At 44.2% G+C, this 27,864-nt stretch overlaps 1 protein-coding gene across 1 annotated transcript; it reads right to left on the reverse strand.

The window, feature by feature from the left end:
• Window positions 1–4,435: 4,435 nt before the first annotated feature.
• LOC134338051 (CD276 antigen-like) lies at window positions 4,436–22,801 on the reverse strand. Its single transcript, XM_063033578.1, has 5 exons — window positions 22,743–22,801; window positions 19,850–19,922; window positions 17,456–17,809; window positions 12,337–12,621; window positions 4,436–6,958 (listed from the first exon to the last, which is right to left on the reverse strand). Exons 1-5 carry the CDS (start codon window positions 22,743–22,745, stop codon window positions 6,801–6,803), a joined length of 873 nt encoding a protein of 290 aa, XP_062889648.1. The 5' UTR covers window positions 22,746–22,801; the 3' UTR covers window positions 4,436–6,800.
• Between the last annotated feature and the right edge of the window lie 5,063 nt (window positions 22,802–27,864).

A 27,864-nucleotide genomic window follows, 5' to 3' on the forward strand; every position in this document is an offset into this window, starting at 1 on the left:
ACAGAGAAAGAGCGAGGGAGTGTTGCCGCTGAACATGGACAGCCAATGAAAATTCATGCATGACTAGCACCCTTGCTAGTACCAGATCTAAGATGAGGCTGGGACACCTGCACGGGCCCCATCTATGCCTGCCCTTCTAGGAGATGAGTTACTGGTCTCTGATGTGCTGTTGGTATCATAGGGTTGTCACAAAGTTGACTCCAGTTTGTGGAAGATTTAGGTTTAGTGAGAACAATCCCATAGATGTCAAGGAGAGATGCTTACATGTTATCTTACTGGAGATGTTATTTCCAATCACTAATATGGGGCAGATACCCATAGCCATTTAGCAGCCCTTGTGGTTATGGGCAGCATCATTCCAGAATGGTTGCAGATGAAACTGAGCAGAAAAGTGTGCAAGTTGCAGTGAGTATCCTCGTGGTCTTTACAACGAGCACAGGACGTGTGGGCTTCAGGAAAGGCGAGAGAGGTGTCGGAATGGACCGAGTCAATCTGAGTTGGTTGAAAGGCCGTTGAAGTTAGCAAGCTCTGTACAGACACAGAAAGTAGCCACAATGTAGTCGCCAGCGTCGCAGAGGAAGTGTCATGGAGCGTTGCCGGTGTAGGCTTGGGAACGTGAATTCTTCCACGTAGCCGGTGTCGCTCTGCGTGGGCATGCTCACTCCTGCAGAATGGCAACCATCCAACTGTGAGGAATATTGACAGCACGGGATCCTTTAAGCCAGAGCTCTGAGAGAAAGGTCACAGTAGTTCGTGTGCTTTACGAACAATGGGGCTTGTGTTTTTGCTCCAACATTCAGAAGAGCTCGCATTTTCAGCATGTTAATTAGGCATAGTGGCAACAATTGTGCCTTGGGGCCGATTCACATCTGGGCTGGGCAGGGGCGGCGCTAAGGTGGCGCTAGCAGAAATTACAATAGCACCACCATAGCATCACCAAGAAATTCACTGAAATTTGCCCACTCTACACTTCTGCTTATTCGTTCATTGTCAATGTCTTGCTGTTGCTTTCCTCAGGTCAGTTAAGCTGATCTAAGATCACTTAAGGAGGTGATGTCACTCACTCTCACTCACTCGAGAGATTGATAGTATAGATCCAGGTGCAGATCCATGGTCTCGCAAGACTAAAGGATCACACACACACACACACATTGTGCTTTTACAAGCTAGCGTGTGCCTGGCATGTGCATTATTTTGGCCGGCCTGAAAAATGGATCGAGTTTTAGTGAGAAAACGACCTCATCCAGAGGAATCAGTGGTGTCTCAGCCTGAGCCTGTCTTAATTGAAAGTGACATGCAGAAATTAGTAAGTGGGGATGAGGACGACAGCAGTTCATCGAAGGAGTGCGAGGGCGAAGTAGAGGAACAAAAAATGGAGCGGGATTCGGAAAAGAACGTGGATGAGGCTGCTCTTAGTGCTAGTGGGAATACTGTTAGCGATGTTAGCCAGCAGCCTGAGGAAGGACCCCGTCGGCCAGCATTAAAACGTACCCTTCGCTGCTCGCAACAGTTTGGCAATCAGCAAAGGAGTTTTATTCGTGGCTGGTTTGACCTGTACTCCTGGCTGGAATATTCGATCACGAAAGATACTACGTTCTGCTTCACATGCAGGCATTTCCTGTTTGGAGGATATGGTTTCCATTCTGAGTCTACCTTCACTGTCACCGGTTACCGCAACTGGTGGAAAGCTACAACAGCTTTCATAGCCCACCATGTAAGTGCAGCTCATAAGTTTGCTATGGAGGCACGGGCCGAATTCAGATTGAGAAAACAAGACGGTTCAAGATTGGGAAATATGCTTGACAAAGGACATGCAAAGATTGTTCAAGAAAATCGTGAGTATATGAGATCAGTGGTTAAGTCTCTACGCTATACAGCGTGCCAAGGCCTTGCCCAGCGAGGACACCGGGAGGATGATGGAACTGGCAATAAGAGAAACTTTGTTGAGTTGCTCAGTGTAATTGGACAATTTGATAAGACTAATAGCTAAAAAAAATAGAGGACAATCCTGGAAATGCTAAAAAAAACCACCCATCACGATATCCAAAATGAAATTATGGGCATTATGGCAGATATGGTCAGACGTCAAGTAAGTGCAGAAATCAAGGAGGCTGGATATTTTGCCATCATGGTGGATGAAAGCAAAGACTTGAGTGAAAAGGAGCAAATATCGGTGGTGCAGTATTTGAATAATGAAACAGTGCTTGAAGAATTCTTGCACTTCACTCCAGCAGAAGAGTTGGACACAGAGTTGCTCCTTAAAAGCATTAAGCTGACGCTCGCCCAGTGTGTTATTGATAAGAACGCGTGTATAGGTCAGTGTTATGACGGGGCGGCAGTGATGTCCGGGTGCGCTAACAGGGTACAAGAGAGGTTCAGGAAAGAGGTCCCGCAAGCATTATATATACACTGCCATGCTCACAGACTTAACTTTGTTTTAGTGGATGTTGTGAGCAATGTACCACAAGCGGGTGAGTTTTTTTGAAACTGTGCAGCTGCTTTACAACTTCTTTTCAAACTCTGTTGCCCACGATCTTTTCATGAAGAAACGGAGAGAACTGGAATCAACTGCACAGCCCGTGGAGTTGCAGAAATTGTCAGAAACACGCTGGGCATGGCAGTATACAGCTTTGTGGGCTATAAGGAAATCACTCCCTGCCATTCCAGCTACCCTACAGGATATTATGGGTCAACCAAATGCATAGAGGAAAACGGAGGCCAGAGCTGTAAATGGACTGATTGACGAGCAGTTTGCTTTACTTCTCACTCTGTTTGAGAATTTATTCCGAGTCACCAAATTCATGTCAGACCAGCTACAATCTCCCAGTTTGGAGCTTTCATCCGCTGTGGACTTGGCTCAGTCTGTTATCGATGCACCCTCAGCAAAACGGGGAGAGGAATCATGGAGTGAAATTCAGGCAAGAGCTCGGGACCTGTGTGTCAAGGCTGGTATACAGAGCAGACCACATGAAAGGAGATAGGCCCAGCCACCCACATGATTTTGTTGCTGAGGCCCAAACTGAACGCATACCTGTCACATCCTCTGATGACCTTCGCAACCACTGTTTCTATCTGGTTATAGACAGACTTCTGACTGAAATGAAAAGACGGTTCTTAATTGAGACTGGGGGTGTTCTGACTGGAGTCTCAGCACTGAGTCCCAAACACAAGTTCTTCCTAGACAAGAACTGACTTTGGCCATGACCCAATACTATGGAATGATTGAAGTGAGCCTGACTGCAGAGCTACATCAGGTTCAGCGTCTGCTGGAAACAAAACAAAAGCAAGGACAGACGGTGAATGACACAGTGGAATTTCTAGCTTTAATGAGACCCTACCGCGTTGCATTTATAGATTTATACAAACTAATCTGCATATCACTGACTCTACCTGTGACATCTGCCTCATACAAACGGAGTTTCTCTTGCCTCAGAGGCCTCAGAAACTACCTGAGGAATAGCAGCGGCGATGCTCGGAACAGCAACTTGGCCCTGTTGGCCGTAAACAGCCAGAGGACCAACACACTCGACATCCAGAAAATCATTGATGCTTTCGCCACCAATCACAACAACAGATGGACTATGCTTCTCTGAAAACATCAATAGTGAGTGCAGTTGCTTTTTTTAAATTTGGGCCAAAACAAATGCTGATTATTATTATTATCATTTTGTGGTGGATACTCCATAGTCCCTATGTTTCCTGCAAATCTTAAAATATTACATTTACTGCTATTAAGCTTGCTTAATTTTTGCTTAGACTTCCAAGTGGTGGTTCTGTTGATTTTTGTTTTAAATTCAGTAGTCGAATTATTTGAGGTATTGCATGGTCAGAGTACGATTTGTCCAACTCCTGGTAAAGCCTTGCATCTGTTGTTGGCCTTACTTGATTTTAATAACGGTGTATCTTTTGGCATTGTCTGTCTATGTAATGCGAATAGCAGTCAACATTGTGGGTTAGTGTTGTGTTTTTCAGTTGAAAAGCACGCATTTGATGCTGATTGCGGGATTGGTGCGTGATTCACGTTGTGCGCTGTGGGTCGGATGCTCTGTTGGTTTGTTTGTTTATGCTCTGTGTAGCCCGGGTTGTCTCCGATGCTGTTGATACTGTCACAGTTCACTTCTATATTAGATCTATAAATTGCTATTGCTTGTGAATCAACAGAGGCATTTATAGTAGGCACATAATGCTTGAAACTGACTTTTGAACGCCACGTGCCTGGCCTTGCGAATACTTATTACCATACAGTACATCCCTCAGCTCCATCACTGAATAATTCAGCCCCACTGTAGCACTAGCAAGAAAAAATCTCTGGTCCCCAGAGCCCAGGACCGGGTACAAGTGGTGAGATTTTGTTCATTTCCATCTGTTCTGCATTTTTGATAAATGAACTCAAGGCTTAAAGTTAAACTTAAATTCTGTTAAATTATGATGTTTATATCGATAAAAATGCAATAGCAACAAAACACATTGTACCGTCATGCTTTGCACACAAGGAAATTATTCCGACATGATAGCGCGTAACATGTTGCTTACAGTGCAAGTTTTTGTGTAAGTAATAATGTACAAAGTTATCATGAATACAGTCACAAAATGGACCATTACAGGCTTTATAGTGCACATTTTAAAATGGAATGAAAACAAAACTCTGGGAACAAACACGGCAGTGAAATAACCTAAGTTTCTAGTTTCTCTCAATATGGAATTTGAACTCCCTCTCACAAGAGTGGAGACCCTCCAAGCCTACCAGAGCATGTAATGTGATTATGGCTGATCATTACTGGCTCAGCTCCTCTTAGACCATGAGACCATAGGACATAAGGAGCAGAATTAGATCGTTCGGCCCATCAAGTTTGCTCCATGCTTCCATCATGGCTGATTTGTTCAATCCCACTCTCCTGGCTTCTTCCCAGAAACTTGACTAATCTAGAAGCTACCTTGACTACAGATCAGCAGGCCTCGTGAGGTCAGACACATCTACACAGGAGGCAGAAGGGTACAGCATAGGACCAGAGTCTTCAGCCCACAGTGTCTACGCCGAACACAAAGCCAAAATTAAACAAAATCTCTTCTCCCTCCACGTTCCTCCATCCTCACGTGACTATCTAATAAAACACTCTTAAATGCCCCTGTCAACCTCACTACCCCTAGCAGCTCATTGGAGGCAGCTAGCTCTCTCTGTGCAGAACTTTCCCCACACATCTCCAGAGAAAACAAAGCAAGGTTGCCCATATCTCTGTCTAGAGAGGTCCCAGTGGGTTCCACCATGGATCTAGGCAAGGTGCTTTATTTGAATCTTATCACTGGATGCCCCTAGTGAATCAAGATGGGGATATTCCTGCAGGTAAGGTCACTGGGATATTCCACCCTCAAAAGCAGGCAGACTCCAGGTACAAACAGGAGAAAATCTGCATAATCCAAGCAACACACACAAAATGCGGGGGAACACAGCAGGCCAGGCAGCATCTATGGAAAAGAGTAGAGTCGGCATTTCGGGCTGAAACCCTTCCGCAGGACTGGAGAAGAAAAGCCGAGGAGTAGATTTAAAAGGTGGGGGGGGCGGGAAGGGAGAGAGAAACACGAGGTGATACGTGAAACCTAGAGGACGAAGGATGAAGTGAAGAGCTGGGAGTTGAAAGAGACAGAAGGCCATGGAAGAAAGAAAAGTGGGGAGGAGCACCAGAGGGAGGCGATGAGCAGGCAAGGAGATAAGGTGAGAGAGAGAAACGGGGATGGGAAATGGTGAAGGGGGAAGGTGGGGTCATTACCAGGAGTTTGAGAAGTCGATGTTCGTGCCATCACATTGGAGGCTACCCAGATGGAATTCAAGGTGTTGCCCCTCCAACTTAAGTGTGGCCTTGTCACCACAGTAGAGGAGGCCATATCAAAATGGGAGTGGGAAGTGGAATTAAAATGGGTGGCCACTGGGAGATCCTCCAGATACTGCAGACGTGCACAATGAAGAGTGGAGAAACCAGCAAACCATTGAAAAATGAGGTCATCTCCTGTTGATCTTACAAATTCTAGCAGGGCAGTGGTGAAGCTATCAGGGATTACAACTTCTGGATTTTTGGCACACAGTCTGTGACTTTTATGATCCATGCAGATCAAACTACTGGTTGCTTGATATTCTCCTCCTGCCATATCTGCAGGCTCATAATACCTACTGGATCTGTACCACTCGTTCAAAGCCACCCTGCCTCCCCGTTTGCTTTTCCCAGAGCTTTCCTTGAATACTTGTGAATGTTTGAAAGCTTCAAAAGTATTTAATTTTATTGACAGTTTTAATAGCTTATAATCCCTGAGACAGGCTCTTGCCATCTCTTTGTTAGCGCAACCAACCCCTTGGTCAAACATTCCTGTGCTGCGTTGCATTCCTCCAGGTGTCTGGTTGTCTGAGAGCTTGATATGGGTGGAACCTACATCCAGGACCAGGCTGGAAGAAACAGTGTGGTCTCTGGACAGATGATTCTGTGGCTGGCAGAAGATTTGTATCCGTGTTGACCAGGAACGTGGAATGGATGATGCCCCAGAAACACCCTGGTCCAAGTTTCCTCACTAGTCCTCATGGTACATATCATTGACTAGAAACCTTGTCAGGGTCGCTAGCAGAATCTGGTGTCGGCAAGTGTCCAGTCCAGACATTACAGATGATGCAAAGCAACCCAGAAATGATCATTATCATGTCTGACACAGGAAAGGCTTACAAAAAGTTATGAAATCATATTTCCAGCAGGACTTCCCAGCACCATTGACATCATGAAAATGAATTGATATGGAAAGTTTTATTTATAGAATCACGTTCATATGTTCATCACTGTTAGTTCATCTTCCATTCTTCTTAGCTGCTTTTCTCGTTTAACCAAATACACAAGGGTAATTGCGGCAAATACCAGCAAAAGTAAACCCACGGCAATGCATACTTTCATGAAAGCGAATGTCTGTTCATTCCCTTCTGAATCTGAAAAATATGGAAAGTGAAATTTCATCAGTCAAGTCTTCTTTCAAAACATCTGTGACTGCAACTTCAAAGGAACTCTCCAATTTTCCCCTTTATGCCTTCCCTTTCAAGTTTCTGTTCACCGAAGGAGATCAGGAATCGCTGTGAAAGTATTGCCACTTGCTTTTTGTCACTCCACCAGGTTCAGGAACTGTTACTACGTCTCAACTATCAGGCTGCTGAACCATCGTCAATAACTTCATCTACCTCAACACTGAACTGACTCCACAACCTATGGATTCGCTTTCAAGGACTCTACAACTCATTTTTAATTTTAGTCACTATTTATCTATTATTGTTTTTTGTATTTGCACAGTTTGTCTTTTACACATTGGTTGCTCGTCCACTGTTGTTTGTGTGTAGTTTTTCATTGACTCTATTGTGTTTTTGTATCTACCATGAATGCCCACAAGGAAATGAATGTCAGGGTAGCATATGGTGACATATACTATTTGTACTTTGGTAATAAATTTATTTTTATCTTTGAATGTTGATAGCCTATATTCTGTGATTATTCATGCTGCACTCTAAGAAAGAAATCACCATTGTATGAATTAAAGAAATTTTGCAAATCATTGTTCCCCCTAAGCTGCACAGGTGCCTGGCACCGCAGTAGCTGAAATGCTCCCGCGCACATAGCCTTTGTTGCCGCACAGTTGGAATTTTCTTTCATATAATGTGCCAAGCATTTTCGGGCTGCATAAAAATAGTTGGTCTGCGCAGCTGTAAAATAAAATTGAAGGAAAAATTGTTGCAAATGTATGGACCCCCCCCCTCATGAAGCTCCACCCATTGGGAATGTATAGCATAAATTTGTACAAATTTACCACAAATCATGACTAAACATCAAAAAATTGTAGGGCTCTGCCTTTGTAAGTTTCTATCCATTAAAAACTGCAAACTGGAAATTATAGAGAATGAACCATGAGGTGTTGTAAAACGTCTCGCTAGCGTAGATAGGTCTAGGTATGGATAGCAGGGAAAGTGACCACCTCCATATTCTTTGTAACTGAACATATGAACGATTCAACGAATTCAGAGTACATTTATATCGAACGAAATTCGTCTTCCCTGCAGACAGTCAAGAAACTATAGGAAGGATGTGGAAGCATTGGAAAGGGTACAGAGGAGATTTACCAGGATGCTGCCTGGTTTAGAAAGTATGCATTATGATCAGAGATTAAGGGAGCGAGGGCTTTACTCTTTGGAGAGAAGGAGGATGAGAGGAGACATGATAGAGGTGTACAAGATAATAAGAGGAATAGATAGAGTGGATAGCCAGGGCCTCTTCCCCAGGGCACTACTGCTCAATACAAGAGGACATGGCTTTAAGGTAAGGGATGGGAAGTTCAAGGGGAATATTAGAGGAAGGTTTTTTACTCAGAGAGTGGTTGGTGCGTGGAATGCACTGCCTGAGTCAGTGGTGGAGGCAGATACACTAGTGAAGTTTAAGAGACTACTAGACAGGTATATGGAGGAATCTAAGGTGGGGGCTTATATGGGAGGCAGGGTTTGAGGGTCGGCACAACATTGTGGGCCGAAGGGCCTGTACTGTGCTGTACTATTCTATGTTTCTATCTTTAAACAAAGAACCATAGAACCAACCCGTTCGAAAAAAAACATCAAACCCCACTCGCCACCACGTACAAAAAAAAAATCAGTCCAACGGCAACAAGTAACAAGCGAAAACACAATATCGTGTCCAAGATATCCTGAAGTGGGAGGGTGAAGAGCCAGAGGTCCTGGTACATATAGGTACCAATGACATAGGTAGGAAAAGGGATGAGGTCCTGAAAGAAGAATATAGGGAGCTAGGAAGGGAGTTGAGAAAAAGGACCGCAAAGGTAGTAATCTCGGGATTACTGCCTGTGCCACGCGACAGTGAGAGTAGGAATGCGATGAGGTGGAGGATAAATGCGTGGCTGAGGGATTGGAGCAGGGGGCAGGGATTCAAGTTTTTGGATCATTGGGACCTCTATTGGTGCAGGCGTGACCTGTACAAAAAGGACGGGTTACACTTAAATCCTAGGGGGACCAATATCCTGGCAGGGAGATTAGCGGGGGCTACTGAGGTGACTTTAAACTAGAATGGTTGGGGGGTGGGAATCAAATTAAAGAGGCTAGGTGTGAGGAGGTTAGTTCACAACAGAGGGATGGGAACCAGTGCAGAGAGACAGAGGGGTGTAAAGTGAGCGTAGAAGCAAAAAGTACAAAGGGGAAAAGTAAAAGTGGCAGGCCGACAAATCCAGGGCAAGCATTAAAAAGGGCTAAGAGAGTTGTAAAAGAGCGCCTGAAGGCTTTATGTGTCAATGCAAGGAGCATTCGTAATAAGGTGGATGAATTGAAAGTGCAGATTGTTATTAATGATTATGATATAGTTGGGATCACAGAGACATGGCTCCAGGGTGACCAGGGATGGGAGCTCAACGTTCAGGGATATTCAATATTCAGGAGGGATAGACATGAAGGAAGGGGAGGTGGGGTGGCGTTGCTGGTTAAAAAAGAGATTAACGCAATAGAAAGGAAGGACATAAGCCGGGAAGATGTGGAATCGATATGGGTAGAGCTGCGTAACACTAAGGGGCAGAAGACGCTGGTGGGAGTTGTGTACAGGCCACCTAACAGTAGTAGTGAAGTCGGAGATGGTATTAAACAGGAAATTAGAAATGTGTGCAATAAAGGAACAGCTGTTATAATGGGTGACTTCAATCTACATGTAGATTGGGTGAACCAAATTGGTAAAGGTGCTGAGGAAGAGGATTTCTTGGAATGTATGCGGAATGGTTTTTTGAACCAACATGTGGAGGAACCGACTAGAGAGCAGGCTATTCTGGACTGGGTTTTGAGCAATGAGGAAGGGTTAATTAGCAATCTTGTCGTGAGAGGCCCCTTGGGTAAGAGTGACCATAATATGGTGGAATTCTTCATTAACATGGAGAGTGACATAGTTAATTCAGAAACAAAGGTTCTGAACTTAAAGAGGGGTAACTTTGAAGGTATGAGTCGTGAATTAGCTAAGATAGACTGGCAAATGACACTTAAAGGATTGACGGTGGATATGCAATGGCAGGCATTTAAAGGTTGCATGGATGAACTACAACAATTGTTCATCCCAGTTTGGCAAAAGAATAAATCAAGGAAGGTAGTGCACCCGTGGCTGACAAGAGAAATTAGGGATAGTATCAATTCCAAAGAAGTAGCATACAAATTAGCCAGAGAAAGTGGCTCACCTGAGGACTGGGAGAAATTCAGAGTTCAGCAGAGGAGGACAAAGGGCTTAATTAGGAAGGGGAAAAAAGATTATGAGAGAAAACTGGTAGAGAACATAAAAACGGACTGTAAAAGCTTTTATAGATATGTAAAAAGGAAAAGACTGATAAAGACAAATGTAGGTCCCCTGCAGACAGAAACAGGTGAATTGATTATGGGGAGCAAGGACATGGCAGACCAATTGAATAATTATTTTGGTTCTGTCTTCACTAAGGAGGACATAAATAATCTTCCAGAAATAGTAAGGGACAGAGGGTCCAGTGAGATGGAGGAACTGAGTGAAATACATGTTAGTAGGGAAGTGGTGTTAGGTAAATTGAAGGGATTGAAGGCAGATAAATCCCCAGGGCCAGATGGTCTGCATCCCAGAGTGCTTAAGGAAGTAGCCCAAGAAATAGTGGATGCATTAGTGATAATTTTTCAAAACTCGTTAGATTCTGGACTAGTTCCTGAGGATTGGAGTGTGGCTAATGTAACCCCACTTTTTAAAAAAGGAGGGAGAGAGAAACCGGGGAATTATAGGCCTGTTAGCCTAACGTCGGTGGTGGGGAAACTGCTGGAGTCAGTTATCAAGGATGTGATAACAGCACATTTGGAAAGCGGTGAAATGATCGGACAAAGTCAGCATGGATTTGTGAAAGGAAAATCATGTCTGACGAATCTCATAGAATTTTTTGAGGATGTAACTAGTAGAGTAGATAGGGGAGAACCAGTGGATGTGGTATATTTGGATTTTCAAAAGGCTTTTGACAAGGTCCCACACAGGAGATTAGTGTGCAAACTTAAAGCACACGGTATTGGGGGTAAGGTATTGGTGTGGGTGGAGAATTGGTTAGCAGACAGGAAGCAAAGAGTGGGAATAAACAGGACCTTTTCAGAATGGCAGGCGGTGACTAGTGGGGTACCGCAAGGCTCAGTGCTGGGACCCCAGTTGTTTACAATATATATTAATGACTTGGATGAGGGAATTAAATGCAGCATCTCCAAGTTTGCGGATGACATGAAGCTGGGTGGCAGTGTTAGCAGTGAGGAGGATGCTAAGAGGATGCAGGGTGACTTGGATAGGTTGGGTGAGTGGGCAAACTCATGGCAGATGCAATTTAATGTGGATAAATGTGAAGTTATCCACTTTGGTGGCAAAAATAGGAAAACAGATTATTATCTGAATGGTGGCCGATTAGGAAAAGGGGAGGTGCAACGAGACCTGGGTGTCATTATACACCAGTCATTGAAAGTGGGCATGCAGGTACAGCAGGCGGTGAAAAAGGCGAATGGTATGCTGGCATTTATAGCAAGAGGATTCGAGTACAGGAGCAGGGAGGTACTACTGCAGTTGTACAAGGCCTTGGTGAGACCACACCTGGAGTATTGTGTGCAGTTTTGGTCCCCTAATCTGAGGAAAGACATCTTTGCCATAGAGGGAGTACAAAGAAGGTTCACCAGATTGATTCCTGGGATGGCAGGTCTTTCATATGAAGAAAGACTGGATGAACTGGGCTTGTACTCGTTGGAATTTAGAAGATTGAGGGGGGATCTGATTGAAACGTATAAGATCCTAAAGGGATTGGACAGGCTAGATGCGGGAAGATTGTTCCCGATGTTGGGGAGGTCCAGAACGAGGGGTCACAGTTTGAGGATAGAGGGGAAGCCTTTTAGGACCGAGATTAGGAAAAACTTCTTCACACAGAGAGTGGTGAATCTGTGGAATTCTCTGCCACAGCAAACTGTTGAGGCCAGTTCATTAGCTATGTTTAAAAGGAAGTTAGATATGGCCCTTGTGGCTACAGGGGTCAGGGGGTATGGAGGGAAGGCTGGGTTCTGAGTTGGATGATCAGCCATGATCATAATAAATGGCGGTGCAGGCTCGAAGGGCCGAATGGCCTACTCCTGCACCTATTTTCTATGTTTCTATGTTTCTATAAAACACAAAATCAAAAAGCATATTTCAGTTGAGTTCAGCTCAGTGTTCATTATCTTCAGGCTGCACCAATTCAAAAATTGCCCAAATATAGTAATAAATAGCCAATTCCCTGAAAATTCAATTTATTGTAGAGTAAAAAATAACTCACCTGGCAAAGCATGGTTGAACCTCCTGATAATAGTCTGGTTAACAAGATGATTCTGTATTTCAGCCACAAATTTATAACATCTGCTCACATGAGCAACTTCAAGAGTACTTTTGAACGAGTAAAGTCCATCTTCCGTTTTAGAAAATGAAACTTCAGTCTTCAAGTGCTTGTTATTATCTTCACAGTACCAGAAAACATATGCCTCAGGATAACCTCGAGATGTTAGAACGAAAGTCATACCAGGTGATTGGAGTTTGACCAGGACTTCTGGCTCGCTGTAGTATGCTGTGGGTTATTAAATAAAATTGATTGGATTATTCAGCAGAGGTTTACATATTTTGATAATAAATAGCTTATGAATCATTCACATGATTTCTATGTGTTCCACGTATAAAACCAAATGAACATGTTGGAAAAAACGTACACGTTACACAAGGAGAAAGTAGTTATCTTCCAATTACTGTCAACAGGGACTGAGTCAGATCCTTGCTATTCTTGTCAGTATCAACACAGGAGGCGTTTCTTAAATGAGGAGGCTTTAACATGTAATCTTAATAAAGGAAAAATAGATTATGAAAACAAATTAGCAAGAGACATAAAAACATACTGCAATTCCCATATATAGATAAAGAAGTGAGTAACTGAGGTAAATGGAGCTTACTGGGGAATAAAACAGTGGAATGAATCATGTGAAGTGAAGAAATAACTGAGACGCTGACAAACCTGCTGCCACTCTGAGGAAACTACAAGCAGGGTCGACAAAGGAGATGCAGTAGGTGTGGTGCCCTTGGATTTTCAGACAAGGTGACAAGGTGCTGCTCATGAGGCTGCTTAGCAAGATAAGAGCCCGTGGAATTACAGGGAAGTTACTAGCATGGATAGAGCATTGGCTAGTCGGCAGAAAACAGAGAGTAGGAATAAAGGGATCCTATTCTGGCTGGCTGCCGGTTACCAGCGGAGTTCCACAGGGGTCGGTGTTGGGACCGCTGCTTTTTACGATGTATGTCAATGATTTGGACTATAGTATTAATTGGTTTGTGGCTAAATTTGCCAATGATGCAAAGATAGGTGGAGGAGTGGGTAGTGTTGAGGAAACGGAGAGCCTGCAGGGAGACTTAGATAGTTTAGGGGAATGGGCAAAGAAGTGGCAAATGAAATACAATGTTGGAAAGTGTATGTTCATGCACTTTGGTGGAAGAAATAAACTGGCAGACTATTATTTAGATGGGGAGAGAATTCAAAATGCAAAGATGCAAAGGGACTTGGGAGCCCTTGTGCAAGATACCCGAAAGGTTAACCTTCAGGTTGAGCTGGTGGTGAAGAAGGTGAATGCAATGTTGGCATTCATTTCTAGGTGTATAGAATATAAGAGCAAGGATGTGATGTTGAGGCTCTATAAGGCACTCATGAGACCACACTTGGAGTATTGTGTACAGTTTTGGGCTCCTTATTTTAGAAAGGATTTACTGACATTGGAGAGGGTTCAGAGAAGATTCACGAGAGTGATTCCAGGAATGAAAGGGTTACCATATGAGGTACGTCTGGCGGCTCTTGGGCTGTATTCCCTGGCGTTCAGGAGAATGAGGGGGGATCTCATAGAAACATTCCGAATGTTAAAAGGCCTGAGCAGATTAGATATGGCAAAGTTATTTCCCATGGTAGGGGAGTCCAGGACAAGAGGGCACGACTTCAGGATTGAAGGAGGTCCTTTTAGAACTGAGATGCAGAGAAACTACTTTAGTCAGAGGGTGGTAGATCTGTGGAATTTGTTGCCATGAGTGGCTGTGGAGGCCAAGTCATTGGGTGTACTTAAGGCAGAGATAGATATGTTATTGATTAGCCAGGGCTAATCAAGGGAGGGGAGTGGGGATGACTGGAAAAATTGGATCAGTCATGATCAAATGGCGGAGCAGACTCGATGGGCCGAATGGCCTGCTTCTGCTCCTATATCTTATGGTCTTAAATATTTTATAACTGTCCTCACAGCAGAAGATCACAGCCACAAGAGAAGGAGCAGGCAAAGCAATAAGGCTCTGGGTTTATAAATCGCCCAGGGCCCTTGGCCAGCATTCTAAGGTTTTAAGTAAATGGTTGAAGTGAATGCTTTGCTTATGAATCTTCAAAATTTCCTAGATACTAGATTAAGAAATTGAAAATTTAACAACCTGATTGCAAATGTAACAACCCAATTCAAGAAAATTGAGGAGATAGAAAGCAGGAATCTATTGGCCTGTTGGTCTGACACCAGTCAAATGCTGGAATCCATTGTTAGGGAAATGGTAGCAATACATTTAGAAAATCATGATATAATCAAATAAAATCAGGGTGTTTTAGCGAAAGAGAATTAGGGCTTTATTTTAGCTCTTTGAGAACATCATAAATAAAGAGAGTAGATAACCAATAGACATAGTGTATCTGCATTTCCCCAAAGCACTAAAGAAGATGCCACATAAAAGGTTATAGGACAAGACCTCTGCAGGAGCCATGAAGCTGTTTTCTTTCTGCATTGTGTGTATTACGGTAACTAGTCACATGAGTGGGTGCGTGGTAAAAGTGAAGGGAATAAGTTACGTATTCGTGCTTTACTCTGGGTAGTTTGGAGCAGGGGACTGGTAGCTATCATAACTTTTGTTGGCCGCTTAATTTCACCTAAAAAGGCTTCGACTTTGTCGAACATTATTACTGGATTGATTGCAGGCTGTGCTATAACAACCTGTGGGGGGGGTCACCAACAGCGGCAATGGTTTGTTAGAATAGCCGCTACAAGCCCCCTCCATTCAGGCCAGAGGTTTAGCACAGAGAGAAGCTAGGAAGCAGAGGATCAGGATAAACAGATCATTTTCAGGCCAGCATGGTGCCGTTGGTAGGATGCTACAGGGATCATAATGTGAGTAGAAACTCTGCAATCATTAGTGAACTTCCCACTTCTGGCATCACAATGGGAAAGAAGGTTTATGATAAAAACCTAGGACTCTTCCTGAAGGAATTCTTAGAGGAAAAAAAACTCAAATTGCTAGGGTAATTCAGTGGGCTGAGCAGCATCTGTGTGAGAAAGCAATTGTTGACGTTTGTCAGAGGTGATATGTCAGCACGGTGGCGTAGTGGTCAGCACAGCACTTTACAGTACAGGCGACCCAGGTTCAATTCTCACCGCTGCGTGTAAAGAGTTTGTATGATCTCCCCGTGTCCGCGTGGGTTTCCTCCGGGTGCTCCAGTTTCCTCCCACAGTTCAAAGACGTACCGGTTGATGGGTTAATTGGTCATTGTAAATAGTCCCGTGAACAGGCTAGGGTTAAATCGGGGGTTAGTGGGTGGTGTGGCACAAAGGGCCAGAAAAGCCTAATTCCTGCTTTATCTTGATTAATAAATAATCATGACCACTGCTAACACACTTCTCTCACTAGATCCCCTCCCGCATTTGGTTTCTCCTCTCCCTTAATGTTTCTCATCACCACCTTCATTACTAATCAAGTTGCAGCAATGGGTGGCCTTTGTGCCCACACTCTTCAACTTACACGCTTCCGCCTGGATCTGCATCTTTTGTTTTTATTTTCCACATGCCCCTGTCTCCCAGCTCCTTCCGCTCCCCTGTCTGGCTCCACCAGTCTGTCATCCTTCACCCCGCCAAGGCTCACATATCACCTACCAGCCTCTGTCTCAACCTGCCCCCTCTTCCCTTCACATTACCTTCCTTCTCTAATCCCAGTCCTTTTCTATAGATACAAAAGTTGGTTCACATTATTGTGTTGTCATGGCAATACACTATATAGTCATACCACTAGACTTGGGCCTCTGAGATCAAGAAAACTGACCCAGTGCAATGGCTTTTCCACTTTATAAACTCTCCTGCACCGGTTTCCTGTCATCATTAGACTCGATGGACAATCACCACTCTATATACAATGAGTATTCAGGACTTTATAAAGTACACTTTATGCAGTTTCAAATCAAAATATGCTCAACTCTGTCCACAACACTTGAAGCCTTCAAACCTCAGTCCTGAATCATCCCGAAAGTGCAACAATTTCCTTCCCCCCACAGATGTTGCATGGTTTGCTGAGTTTGCTCCAGATTCCAGCGTCTGTGGTCTCTGGTGTCCCTAAGGAAGTTCCATTGTAAGTCCTGGGGGTTGAACTCAGCAGAGGGAGTGCACATTGAGTTACCTTAAAATTGGAGTTTTCAATCCAATTTATAAAGTTGCAATTTGTTGGGATGGTTTTCTTGCACCTATTGTTGTCAGATGAACAAAGTCACCAGTGAGAAGTACTGGTCGATCTGAAGTGGCCTCTTTATTCGACAAAATGAGACAGAGCAGGCTTCATATTGAGACCCTTTCAGAGGAAGAGGCCTGCTTGACCCAGCACGACAAGACATTTTATATGCCAAAGATCAAAGGACAATTCCATATTTACAATGCAACCTTTCATCTAAACACCTCCCTCCTCGCACCCTCACTACCAACACCCAAGTGACACCTTCCAGTTGACTGTGGTTCACGGTTCCTCAGAACCTATTGTTTAGAGCTGCATTTTAGATTTAACCCACAGTTCATATTCCGATCTGAAGATTGGTGGCTGAAGTTATTTCCTATATGCGCTAACCCCAAAAAATGTACTAACATCGAATTAACACACATCAAAGTTGCTGGTGAAAGCAGCAGGCCAGGCAGCATCTCTAGGAAGAGGTACAGTCGACGTTTCAGGCCGAGACCCTTCGTCAGGACTAACTGAAGGAAGAGTTAGTAAGAGATTTGAAAGTTGGAGGGGGAGAGGGAGATCCGAAATGATAGGAGAAGACAGGAGGGGGAGGGATGGAGCCAAGAGCTGGGCAGGTGATTGGCAAAGGAGAGGATCATGGAGGTCCGGGGAGAAAGATGGGGGGGGCGGAACCAGAAGATGGGCAAGGGGTATAGTCAGAGGGACAGAGGGAGAAAAAGGAGAGTGAGAGAAAGAATGTGTGTATAAAAATAAGTAACAGATGGGGTACGAGGGGGAGGTGGGGCATTAGCGGAAGTTAGAGAAGTCGATGTTCATGCCATCAGGTTGGAGGCTACCCAGACTAACATCGAATTAACATTTTTCCCAAAAAGACAAGAACAAAGAGAAGGTTAAAACCAGACCTGCGATTTCCAATGATACAGTCCCTTTGGCACTTCCCATTATACTACTGACAAAACACATGTACTGGCCAGCGTCCTCAACTCTCAGTTTATCCAGCTTCAGTGAAACATTGCCATTTTTCAGTTCCTCTGGAAACAGGCTCGTTCTGCCTGAATACTGCCTGTCCTGTTTATCAAGCTGATCTTTGCCATAATGGTAACTGTGCACCACTTTGTTGTCCCTGGTGCGTTGCCAGGTGATTACAATATGTTCAAGTGAGGAGTCATCAGTAACAGCAAAGCTACATCCAAGGACAATGCTTTGACCGTGGATACCAACTGAAGGGGTCTTTGGTACAGTGACATCAAATGCATCTGGAAAATAAATAGTTAGGAAGACCTTTAAACATTTTTGCAGCGTAAGGTTCATTAAGATGCATTTCAGAATTGGCCCTTGGAGCCAGATTGGCCAGCAATGCCCTAATTTGATTATAATTTTTGTAGACCCAGGAGAATTCTTCCACTTTGTGTCTATGCCTGAGAGGAGGGAGGGGGAGGCTTTGGGGTTTGGGGTTCTGATGTTTCTGTCATTCATTCTTTGGGGCTTTTTCTGATTTGTGGATGTCTGTGAAGAGTAAGAATTTCAGGTTGTATTCTGTATACATTCTCTGAAATTAAATTGAAACATTTGAACTTGGGCAGCATCTTTCATAATAGGTAAAAATAATGGCTCATGGAAAATTAATTGTTTAATGGTTTCATTTAATATCAGAGAATGCATATAGTATACAACCCGAAATTCTTACTCTTCGCAGACATCCACGAAACAGGAAAAAGCCCTAAGAATGAATGACAGAATTGTCAGAACCACAAAGCCCCCTCCCCCTCCCATGCACAAGCAGCAGCAAAGTGTCAACCATTCCCCCCCCCCGCCCCCCCGGCTTCAGCAAAAGCATCAGCTCCCTCACCACCCGGCATTCAAGGAATCGCAAAGCCCTCAAAGAGACCGTGATCTAGAGTCCATCAAAGACCAACAGTTAATCCAACCAAGGATCAATGTTACAGCGTTGTGGTGGTGTAATGTGAGCAGAAAACCAGCAGAGGTGATAGTGCAAATGCTGGGTATCTTTGAAGAGACTGACTTTGCTTTTTTTTTTGTACACAGGGTTAACCAAAAACCAATAAAATGAGTAAATTCAGAACTGACTCAGTTCTACTGTCCAAGTACTGCTGAGGTTTACAACAGCAGGCAGTTCACAGAAGAGTGAACCACAGATGCAGAAATTCTGCAGACACAGATGTAACTCGCTGTTCAAAAAGTTGATCTGTAACGGAATCTTTGAAAAAAGCGACTCTTACTAAAATGATTGAATTGACATTATTACTTTCATACTTCATATACACGAGGAGTAAAAATCTTTACATAGTAGAAGAGGAGCAGACATGCAAAAAAAATCATTACTGAAAGCTAAGTCAGTTCTGGAATTACTGCCTCGCCCACTTAACACTGATTACATGCTTTAGGTTTATTGACTACCTGAACCTGTTACTATGAAAATCACAGCACTGTAACAATTAAATAACAGATCTTTCATCAATATGTTAATTGCTCCTAAGGTGTGATCAATTACTGAAATTGCTGACATCAGCGTAATTTATCACCTTTTTCACTCGGTAAAGAGATCCTAACTCGGGTCATAGCACGGAGATCTTGAGGTGGGGCTTGGTGGGTGGCAGATGCCTCCCAGGGGTCATCAGGTGGGCACCCTCTTTCTTAGATCAATTTAAGCCCACTACACCTCAGCATTGTGACCCAGCATCCCACGTGCACTCCCCTCCACATCTGGCCAGCCATGGGTCACTTAAGGGCCTAGTTGATGTCATTCCTCTTCATCCATAGCCAGTGGCTGCTTTGCTCAGCTGCCTCCGAGAGTTCTTTTATAAACATGTAGGAGGAAAGGGTTAGACCGATCTCAAAAGGTCAGCACGACATTGTGGGCCGAAGGGCCTGTACTGTGCTGTAATGTTCTACATTCTCTGCCTACATTTCCCACTGACCAACAACCCTGAAGTCACTGCAATTCAATTGAAAGGATTTTGGATATTTTTAATGTTATAATTCCAGATGGCAATTTTCTGAAAAGACAATTAAATAGCTTTTTTTCCCCTCTTTTAAAAAAAGCAAACATCGTGGATTAGGATTAAAAACAAAAACAATCTGGAAATCTTAATGAAAAACAGAAAATGCCAAAAGCACTCAGTAGATTAGGCAGCAATTATGGAAAGAGAACAGAGTTAATGGTTCAAGTCAAAGATATTTCATCAGGTTCAACGTGAAATATTCACTTCGATTTATTTCTATAGTTTCTGTATTACTGTCATATGGTTACTGTTTTTATCTTAAATAAGACTTACCAGAAAGTATGGCATGTGCCCAGAGGATTACAGCACAAAGCACTCTGTAGTGGGTTCTGAGAAGATAATGTTCCTAAAAAAGTGAGTAAATGATTAATAGCCAATCCAAATTTTTTTTGTACAAGTTAATAATGAAATCCTGGACCTCCTCATCATACATTTATTTGCCAGACTTTATTTATTTATTTAGCCAATCCACCCAGCAATGCCCCGATTTAATCCTAGCCTAGTCACAGGGTTTGACGGGGAACTGCGGATGTTGAAGAGCAGGGACACAAAGACTAGAACCTGATAAGTAATGAAGGAGGTGATGAGAAACGTTCGAGTAGAGGAGAGGGACAGATGAAACCAAGTGTGGGAGGGGATCTGGCGAGTGAAGTATGTCAGCAGTGGTCGTGACTTTATTTATTTATCCAGATACAGTGGGATTTGGCCCTTCTAGCCACCCCATGATTTAACCCTAGCCTTCTAAAAAATTAACCTACCAACCAGTAGGTCTTTGGACTGTGGGAGGAAACCGGAGCACCCGGAGGAAACCCACGCGGTCACGGGGAGAAGGTACAAACTCCTTACGGGCAAAGGCGGGAATTGAACCTGGGTCGTCTGTACTGTAGAGGACTGTACTAACCACTACGCAACCGTGCTGCTCCAATGAACCAGTGATCCAACATTATGCTTTAACGAGGTCCACTAAAGGAAGGGGACAAATCTTGCGAATGGTCCCTCATTTCGATATTGCCCTGTGGATCAGAGGTTTACTTCTTGACTTTGTACATGGTATGGAAGCTTCTCACAGGGCAAGCACAAATGAGAATTGCGGATTTGGGCGGCTGGGAAGGAAGACTTTCAGCCCCGAATGAAAAAGTTGGAAAGTGTTCGTGTAATATGACCAGATATTCAGAATCAGGTTTATTATCACTGGCATATGTCGTAAAATTTGTTGTTAAGCAGCAGTGGTATAATGCAATACATAATAATAGAAATTGTAAATTACAGTAAGAGTTTTATATATATATATATATTTAAAAAGTTAAATTAAATAAGTCGCACAAAAAGAGAGAAAAAATAGTGAGATAGAGAGACAGAGAGAGTCAGAGGGGTGGAAGGAAAGAGAGAGGGGGGGAAGAGAGAGAGAGGAAGGAAGAAAGAGAGAGCCAGGGAAGAGAGAGAGAGGGAAGGGAAGGGGGGGGAAGGGAAGAGAGAGGGAAGAAGGGAGGGGGGAGAGAGGGGGGGGAAGGGAAGAGAGAGGGAAGAAGGGAGGGGGAGAGAGGGAAGAAGGGAGGGGAAGGGAAAAGAGAGAGGGGAGGGGAAGGGAAGAGGGGAGGGGAAGGGAAGAGGGGAAGGGAAGAGGGGAGGGGAAGGGAAGAGGGGAGGGGAAGGGAAGAGGGGAAGGGAGGAGGGGAAGGGAGGAGGGGAAGAGAGAGGGGAAGAGAGAGGGGGGAAGAGAGAGGGGGAAGAGAGAGGGGGGAAGGGAAGAGAGAGGGGGGAAGGGAAGAGAGAGAGGGGAAGGGAAGAGAGAGAGGGGAAGGGAAGAGAGAGGTGTACTATCTGGGACAGTGGGAAGGCAAAGAACTGTAAAAACAACTTGGGAAAAATTCTTCATTCATGCTCAAATTATGTAGAACATGCTAATAAGGCTTGAATTCCAAGAAATGAGTGTTTGAGAACTGCATTTGTGCCCGTACTCATTCATTAAAGATCTTGGCAGAGTGTATTCCGAATAGAGGATTCATTCTGTTGTTACAACACGTGAAGAAAATGACTGATCTAGTACCAGGCAAGTTATGTAAACTACTCTTAAGCTGCAATATCAACAAATTATTTCTTGGCTACATCAAGAAACATTTCTTGGCTACATTTTCTCAGCTAAAAATAAAGCCACGTCAAAATTTTGATGCTTCTTTTCCCAAATTAAAGATGTGACCAAATTTAACCAAAAGTCAGAGAATTTTACATTTATGGCACTTAATTGTATTTAATGAATTTTTTTCTATCAACAGACATAAAACCAATTCCTTACCCTCTCACATAAATTTCTAATGGCCACTTTGTTCTGTGCCACCTCCCCCTTATCCTGTCCTGACTGAATCCTTAGAGAACATTCCAACCCCTGGCATTAACACGTTTTTTTGCTGTTTCAGGTTATCCACATCCCCTCTGTTCCTTTCCCTCTCCTCCTGATCCGCCCAACTCCTCTTGCACACCTCCTTTTTCCCAAACCCTACCCTCCCCCAAGCCCACTACTCAGCTTTGATCCCACCCCCCACCACTCCTCCCCACCCAACTACGCATGGCCGTGTCCAGTAACGGGCAGACCCTAGACTGCGATCCTTCCCCACGGAGCCTCGGCACTGGCTGCACCAGGCTCCGCTGCATCTCCCAACAGGTGCTCCCGCGGCCTGGAGCGTGCCAGTCGGAAGGATTTCCTTACAGACTAACAAGTTTCAGGTAGAGTAAAGTCTGTCTTTCACTGAGCTGGTAAATCTTCCAGCAGTGCTTAATGTCTGCCTCGTTGTTTTTCCCAGGGAACAGCCTGTGGACTAGAGAGTCCTTGAACTCACGCTGCCATTAACGTCTCCGCACTTGGATCCACATATCACTTACCAGCATATGTCCCACCTCTCCACATGGTTTACTTCCCACTTACACTCTCATTAAAATGTATTATTCCTTCCCCAGACAGCACATAAATGCAAAGGCGGCTAGTTGCACCCTGTACATTAAGGTATGCAACTGTGTCACCAATACCAAATATCACACACAAGCCAAATATACAGCATAAACACAGCCCACACAATACACAATATGCCAAATGTATTACACACATTTCTCCCAGTGTCTAGTCTTTACAGGAGATTCTGGATTTCTTAACAGAACGAAAAAGACAAGTTACCATTTAACTACTTCTTCAGCAACACGTTGATTCCACTGTTCCTCTTCTGTGTACTTCAGTCAAGCTTTCTGTTCCAGAAGCGTGTTCAACCAGAGTATTTATGGGAGTCGTCTAAGCATAATACGTCATGTTGCTATGGAAACAATAAATTGTTTATAACTCCCAATTGACAATGTTATCTTGCGGAGTAAACCCTACTAGCATTTTCTAGAAGGAGGTTTTTGTTCTCACTTAAAACTGCACATGTAAAATAATTAAGGTTCTTTTAAAGAATGCAGAACATAGGGTAAAAAGAATTACTTTAACCATGATCCTCTCATATCCCTTTTGCCAATCAACTGTCCAGCTCTTGGCTCCATCCCTCCCCCTTCCTGTCTTCTCCCATTATTTCGGTTCTCCCCCTCCCCCTCCCCCTCCCACTTCCAAATCTCTTACTAGCTCTTCCTTAAGTTAGTCCTGACGAAGGGTCTCAGCCCGAAACGTCGACTGTACCTCTTCCTCGAGATGCTGCCTGGCCTGCTGCGTTCACCAGCAACGTTGATGTGTGGTGTTTTATCTCCACGTATACCCAAGCTTCTAAATATTTATCAAACTTTCATTTCAATGTCCTGTACTATACTTGCAGGGAGCATGAGATCATCTGTATTTACAGCACCTATAAAAAGTATCCATCCCTCTTGGGAGTTTTCATTTTTTATTGGTTTACAACATTGAATCACAGTGGATTTAATTTCACTTTTCGACACTGATCAACCAAAAAATACTTTTTCACGTCAAAGTGAAAGCAGATCTCTACAAAGTGATCTAAATTAATTACAAAAGAAAAACACAAAATTGTTGATTGTATAGCTATTCACCCCCTTTAATTTGATACACCAAATCATCACTGGTGCAGCCAACTGGTTTTAGAAGTCACATAATTTGTTAAATGGAGATCACCTGTGTGCAGTCAAGGTGTTTCAATAGATTGTAGTAAAAATACACCTGTATCTGGAAGGTCCAACAGATGGTGAGTTGTTATCCTGGCAAAAACTACACTATGAAGACAAAAGAACACTCCAAGCAACTTCACAAAAAGGTTATTGAAAAACACAAGTCAGAAGATGGATTTAAGAAAATCTCCACGTCACTGAATATCCCTTGGAGTACAGTTAAGTCAATCATTAAGAAATGGAAAGAATATGGTACAGCTGTAAATCTCTCTAGAGCAGGCAGTCCTCAAAACCTGAGTGACCGTGCAAGAAGGGGACGAGTGAGAGAGGCCATCAAGAGACCTATGCCAACCCTGAAGGAGTTACAAGCTTCAGTGGCTGAGATGGGTGAGACTGCGCATACAACAACTGTTGACAGGCAGCTTCACCAGTCAAAGCTTTGTGGGAGAGTGGCAAAGAGAAAGCCACTGTTGAGGAAAAACTCACACGAAATCTCAGCTAGAGTTTGCCAGAAGACACGTGGGAGAGTCTGAAGTCAGCTGGAAGCAGGTTCTATGGTCTCATGGACCCTAAATTGAGCTTTTTGGCTATCAGACCAAACGCTATGTTTGGCTTAAACCAAACACCGCACATCATCAAAAACAGACCATACCTACCATAAACCATGATGGTGGTGGCATCATGCTGTGGGGATGCTTCACTGCTGCAGGGCCTGGAAGACTTATGAAGGTCAAGGGTAAAGTGAACGCAGCCAGAGTCAGTAGGGATTAACATTCATTTTGTGTGCCTGGAGTGTTGGTGTGAAGATGGAGGTGTTTGAAAACTATATGTAATTAAAAGGAAGCATTGTAGATACATTGTAACTATAGAATTGTCTTGCTGCTATCTTTGATTTTCAGCATATAAAAATGGCATGTAGTATTAGGCCTCTTCTTCCAACAGTGACTCCAGTATGATCCCTGTTTGTTGGCTCAATAAGGACTTCTATATCAATGGCTTCAGTTTCTCTCATTCACAGTCACAGCAAAGAAGGATCAGTGGTTACACAAAAACAAGGCAGTTTGTGGCCTGTAACAGACGAAAAAGCTGATTAAGCCTTTTCTCCCAGCCTTGAGGAATGAGCTCTGTAACAAAATGTCTAAACAACAAGCTGGCAAAGGAAGGAGACACAGGAAGGTTCAATGTGTATTCATCATTATCATTATGTGCCATGTCATGGGCGATCATGGTCTATGACCATGGTTGTTCTTGCAGACTTCTACAGAAGTGGTTCGCCATTGCCTTATTCTGGGCCGTGTCTTTACAAGGTGGGTGACCTCAGCCATTATCTTTCAGAGACCGCCTGGCGTTAGTGGTCGCATAACCAGGACTTGTGATTCTACCTGCTGCTCTACCCGTGGCTTCACGTGCCCTTGTTTGGAGGGGGTGGGGTGGATAAGCGGGAGCTACGCCTTTCCCAAGGGTGACCTGCATGCTAGTGGAGGGAAGGAGCACCTTACACCTCCTTTGGTAGAGACGTATCTCCGCCCCGCCGTCCACATATATTAGCTGAAGTTTAACCAACCCTTTCTTTGATGCTCTCTGTTTTGGGTGACCACCAACCCGAAAGGTCATAGGAGTGTAATGCCTTGACCCCAGCAAGTCGATTTATCCTTGTGGCTTCGGAAACGCTAATGCTTCTATTGTGTTTGGAGGAAGAAAGTCCATTGTTTACCTCGACACAAACTGCAGACAAGCTCAGAGCTGTTCCTACTACAACACCTTAGTGTGAAAGGGCCCTAAGATGGAGCAGAATTAGGCCATTTGGCCCATCGAGTCTGCTCCACCATTTTATCATGGCTGATCCATTTCCCCTCTCAGCCCCAATCTCCTGGCTGTTCTCCCCGTATTCCTCCATGCCCTGACTAATCAAGAGTCTAACAACCTTTGTCTTAAATCTACCCAGTGACTTAGTGTCCGCAACTGCCTGTGGTATCAAATTCCACAGGTTCACCACTCTCTGACCAAAGAAATTCTTCCTCATCTCTTTTCTAAATGGTCGTCCCTCTATTCTGAGGCTGTGTCCTCTGGTCTTAGACTCCCCCACCATAGGAAACATCCTCTCCACATCCACTCTATCGAGGCCTTTCAACATTCGAGAGGTTTCAGTGAGATCCCCCTCATTCTTCTGAATTCCAGTGAGTAGAAGCCCAGAGCCATCAAACGCTCTTCATATGACAAGCCTCTCAATCCTGAAATTATTTTTGTGAATGTTCTTTGTACCCTCTCCACTGTCAGCACATCCTTTCTTAGATAAAGGGGCCAAAACTGCTCACAATACTCCAAGGGAGGCCTCACCAGCGAAGCCTGAACATAACATCCTTGCTTTTGTATTCTAGTCCTCTCGAAATAAATGCTAACATTGCATTTGCCTTCCTCACCACCGACTCAACCTGCAAACTAACCTTTAGGGAATCCTGCACAAGGCCTCCCAAATCCCTTTGCACGTCAGATTTTTGAATCTCCTTCCCACTTAGAAAATAGTTGTCACTTTTATTTCTTCTACCAGAGTACATGAGCATACACTTCCCAATATTGTTTTCCATCTCCCACTTCTTTGCCCATTCTCCGAAGCTGTTGAAGTCCTTTTGTAGCCTCCCTGCTTCCTCAACACAACCTGCCCCTCCACGTATCTTTGCATTATCCACAAACTTGGCCACAAAGCCATCAATTCCTTCATCCAAATCATTGGCATATAACGTAAAAAAAACAGTCCCAAAGCAGGCCCCTGTGGAACACCAGTGATCACGGGCAGCCAGCCAGAAAAATCTCCCTTTTATTCTCACTTTTTGCCTCCTGCCAATCAGCCAATACTCTAACCATGCTAGTATCTTTCCTGTAATACCATGGGTTCATAACTTGTTAAGCAGCCTCATGTGTAGTACCTAGCCAAAGGCTTTCTGAAAATCCAAGTACACAATGTCCACTGATTTTCCTTTGTCTATCCTACTTGCTATTCCTTCAAAGAATTCCAACAGATTTGTCAGGCAAAATCTTCGCTTAAGGAAGCCATCCTGACTTCGGCCTATTTTATCATGTGCCTCCAAATACCATAAAACCACATCCTTAGCAACTGCTGAGATCAGACGACAAAACATCCCGCAGATGCTGGGGTCACAACAGCTGGAGGAACTCGGCAGGTCGGGCAGCATCCATGGAAACGATCAGTCAACGTTTCCGGCCAGAACCCTTCGTCAGGACTGAAGAGGGAGGGGGCAGAGGCCCTATAAAGAAGGTGGGGGGAGGGTGGGAAGGAGAAGGCTGGAAGATCCCAGGTGAAAAACTAGTAAGGGGAAAGATAAAGGGGTGGGGGAGGGGCTAGGCAAGAAAGGTGAAGAAGGAATAGTGGAAAACACAATGGGTAGTAGAAGGAGGCAGAACCATAAGGGAGGTGGTAGGCAGCTGGGGGAGGGGGCAGAGTGAAACTGGGATAGGGGAAGGGAGGGGGAAGGAATTACCGGAAGTTGGAGACTTCAATGTTCATACCAAGGGGCTGGAGACTACCCAGATGGTATTTGAGGTGTTGCTCCTCCAACCTGAGCTTAGCCTCATCATGGCAGTAGAGGAGACCATGTATGTCCCCAACAAGAAGGCCTCAAAGCCCTTCACTACTTTCTGGACAATAGACCTCACCAGTTCCCCACCACCACTACCCTCCTCCGGTTGGCGGAACTGGTACTCACATTTAATAACTTCTCTTTTGGCTCTTCCCACTTCCTTCAGACCAAGGGTATAGCTATGGGCACTCACATGGGCCTCAGCTATGCCTGCCTCTTCGTTGGTTATGTGGAACAGTCTGTGCTCCAAACCTATACTGGTACTCCCCAACTTTTCCTTCGCTACATTGACGACTACATTGGTGCTGCTTCCTGCACCCATGCTGAGCTCATCAATTTCATTGACTTTACTTCAAACTTCCACCCAGCCTTCAAATTCACTTGGTCTATCCCTGACACTTCTCTCCCCTTTCTCGATCTCTCAGTCTCCATCTCTGGAGACAGACTGTCCACTGACATCTTCTACAAGCCCACTGACTCTCATAACTACCTCGACTATACCTCTTCCCACCCCGCCACATGCAAAAATGCCATTCCCTATTCCCAGTTCCTCTGTCTCCGCCACATCTGCTCCCAGGAAGAGGCTTTCCATTC

The sequence above is a fragment of the Mobula hypostoma genome, chromosome 26, assembly GCF_963921235.1.
Source record: "Mobula hypostoma chromosome 26, sMobHyp1.1, whole genome shotgun sequence".
Lineage (NCBI taxonomy): Eukaryota > Metazoa > Chordata > Chondrichthyes > Myliobatiformes > Myliobatidae > Mobula > Mobula hypostoma.

Bases quoted from the DNA above. Each gene is read 5' to 3' on its own strand.
- LOC134338051 (XM_063033578.1), bottom strand. The intron at 12,622-17,455 runs GTCTGGTTTTAA...AATAACCCACAG, and splicing joins TGTATCATTGGAAATCGCAG to CATACTACAGCGAGCCAGAA. The intron at 6,959-12,336 runs GTGAGTTATTTT...CATATTTTTCAG, and splicing joins GTTCAACCATGCTTTGCCAG to ATTCAGAAGGGAATGAACAG.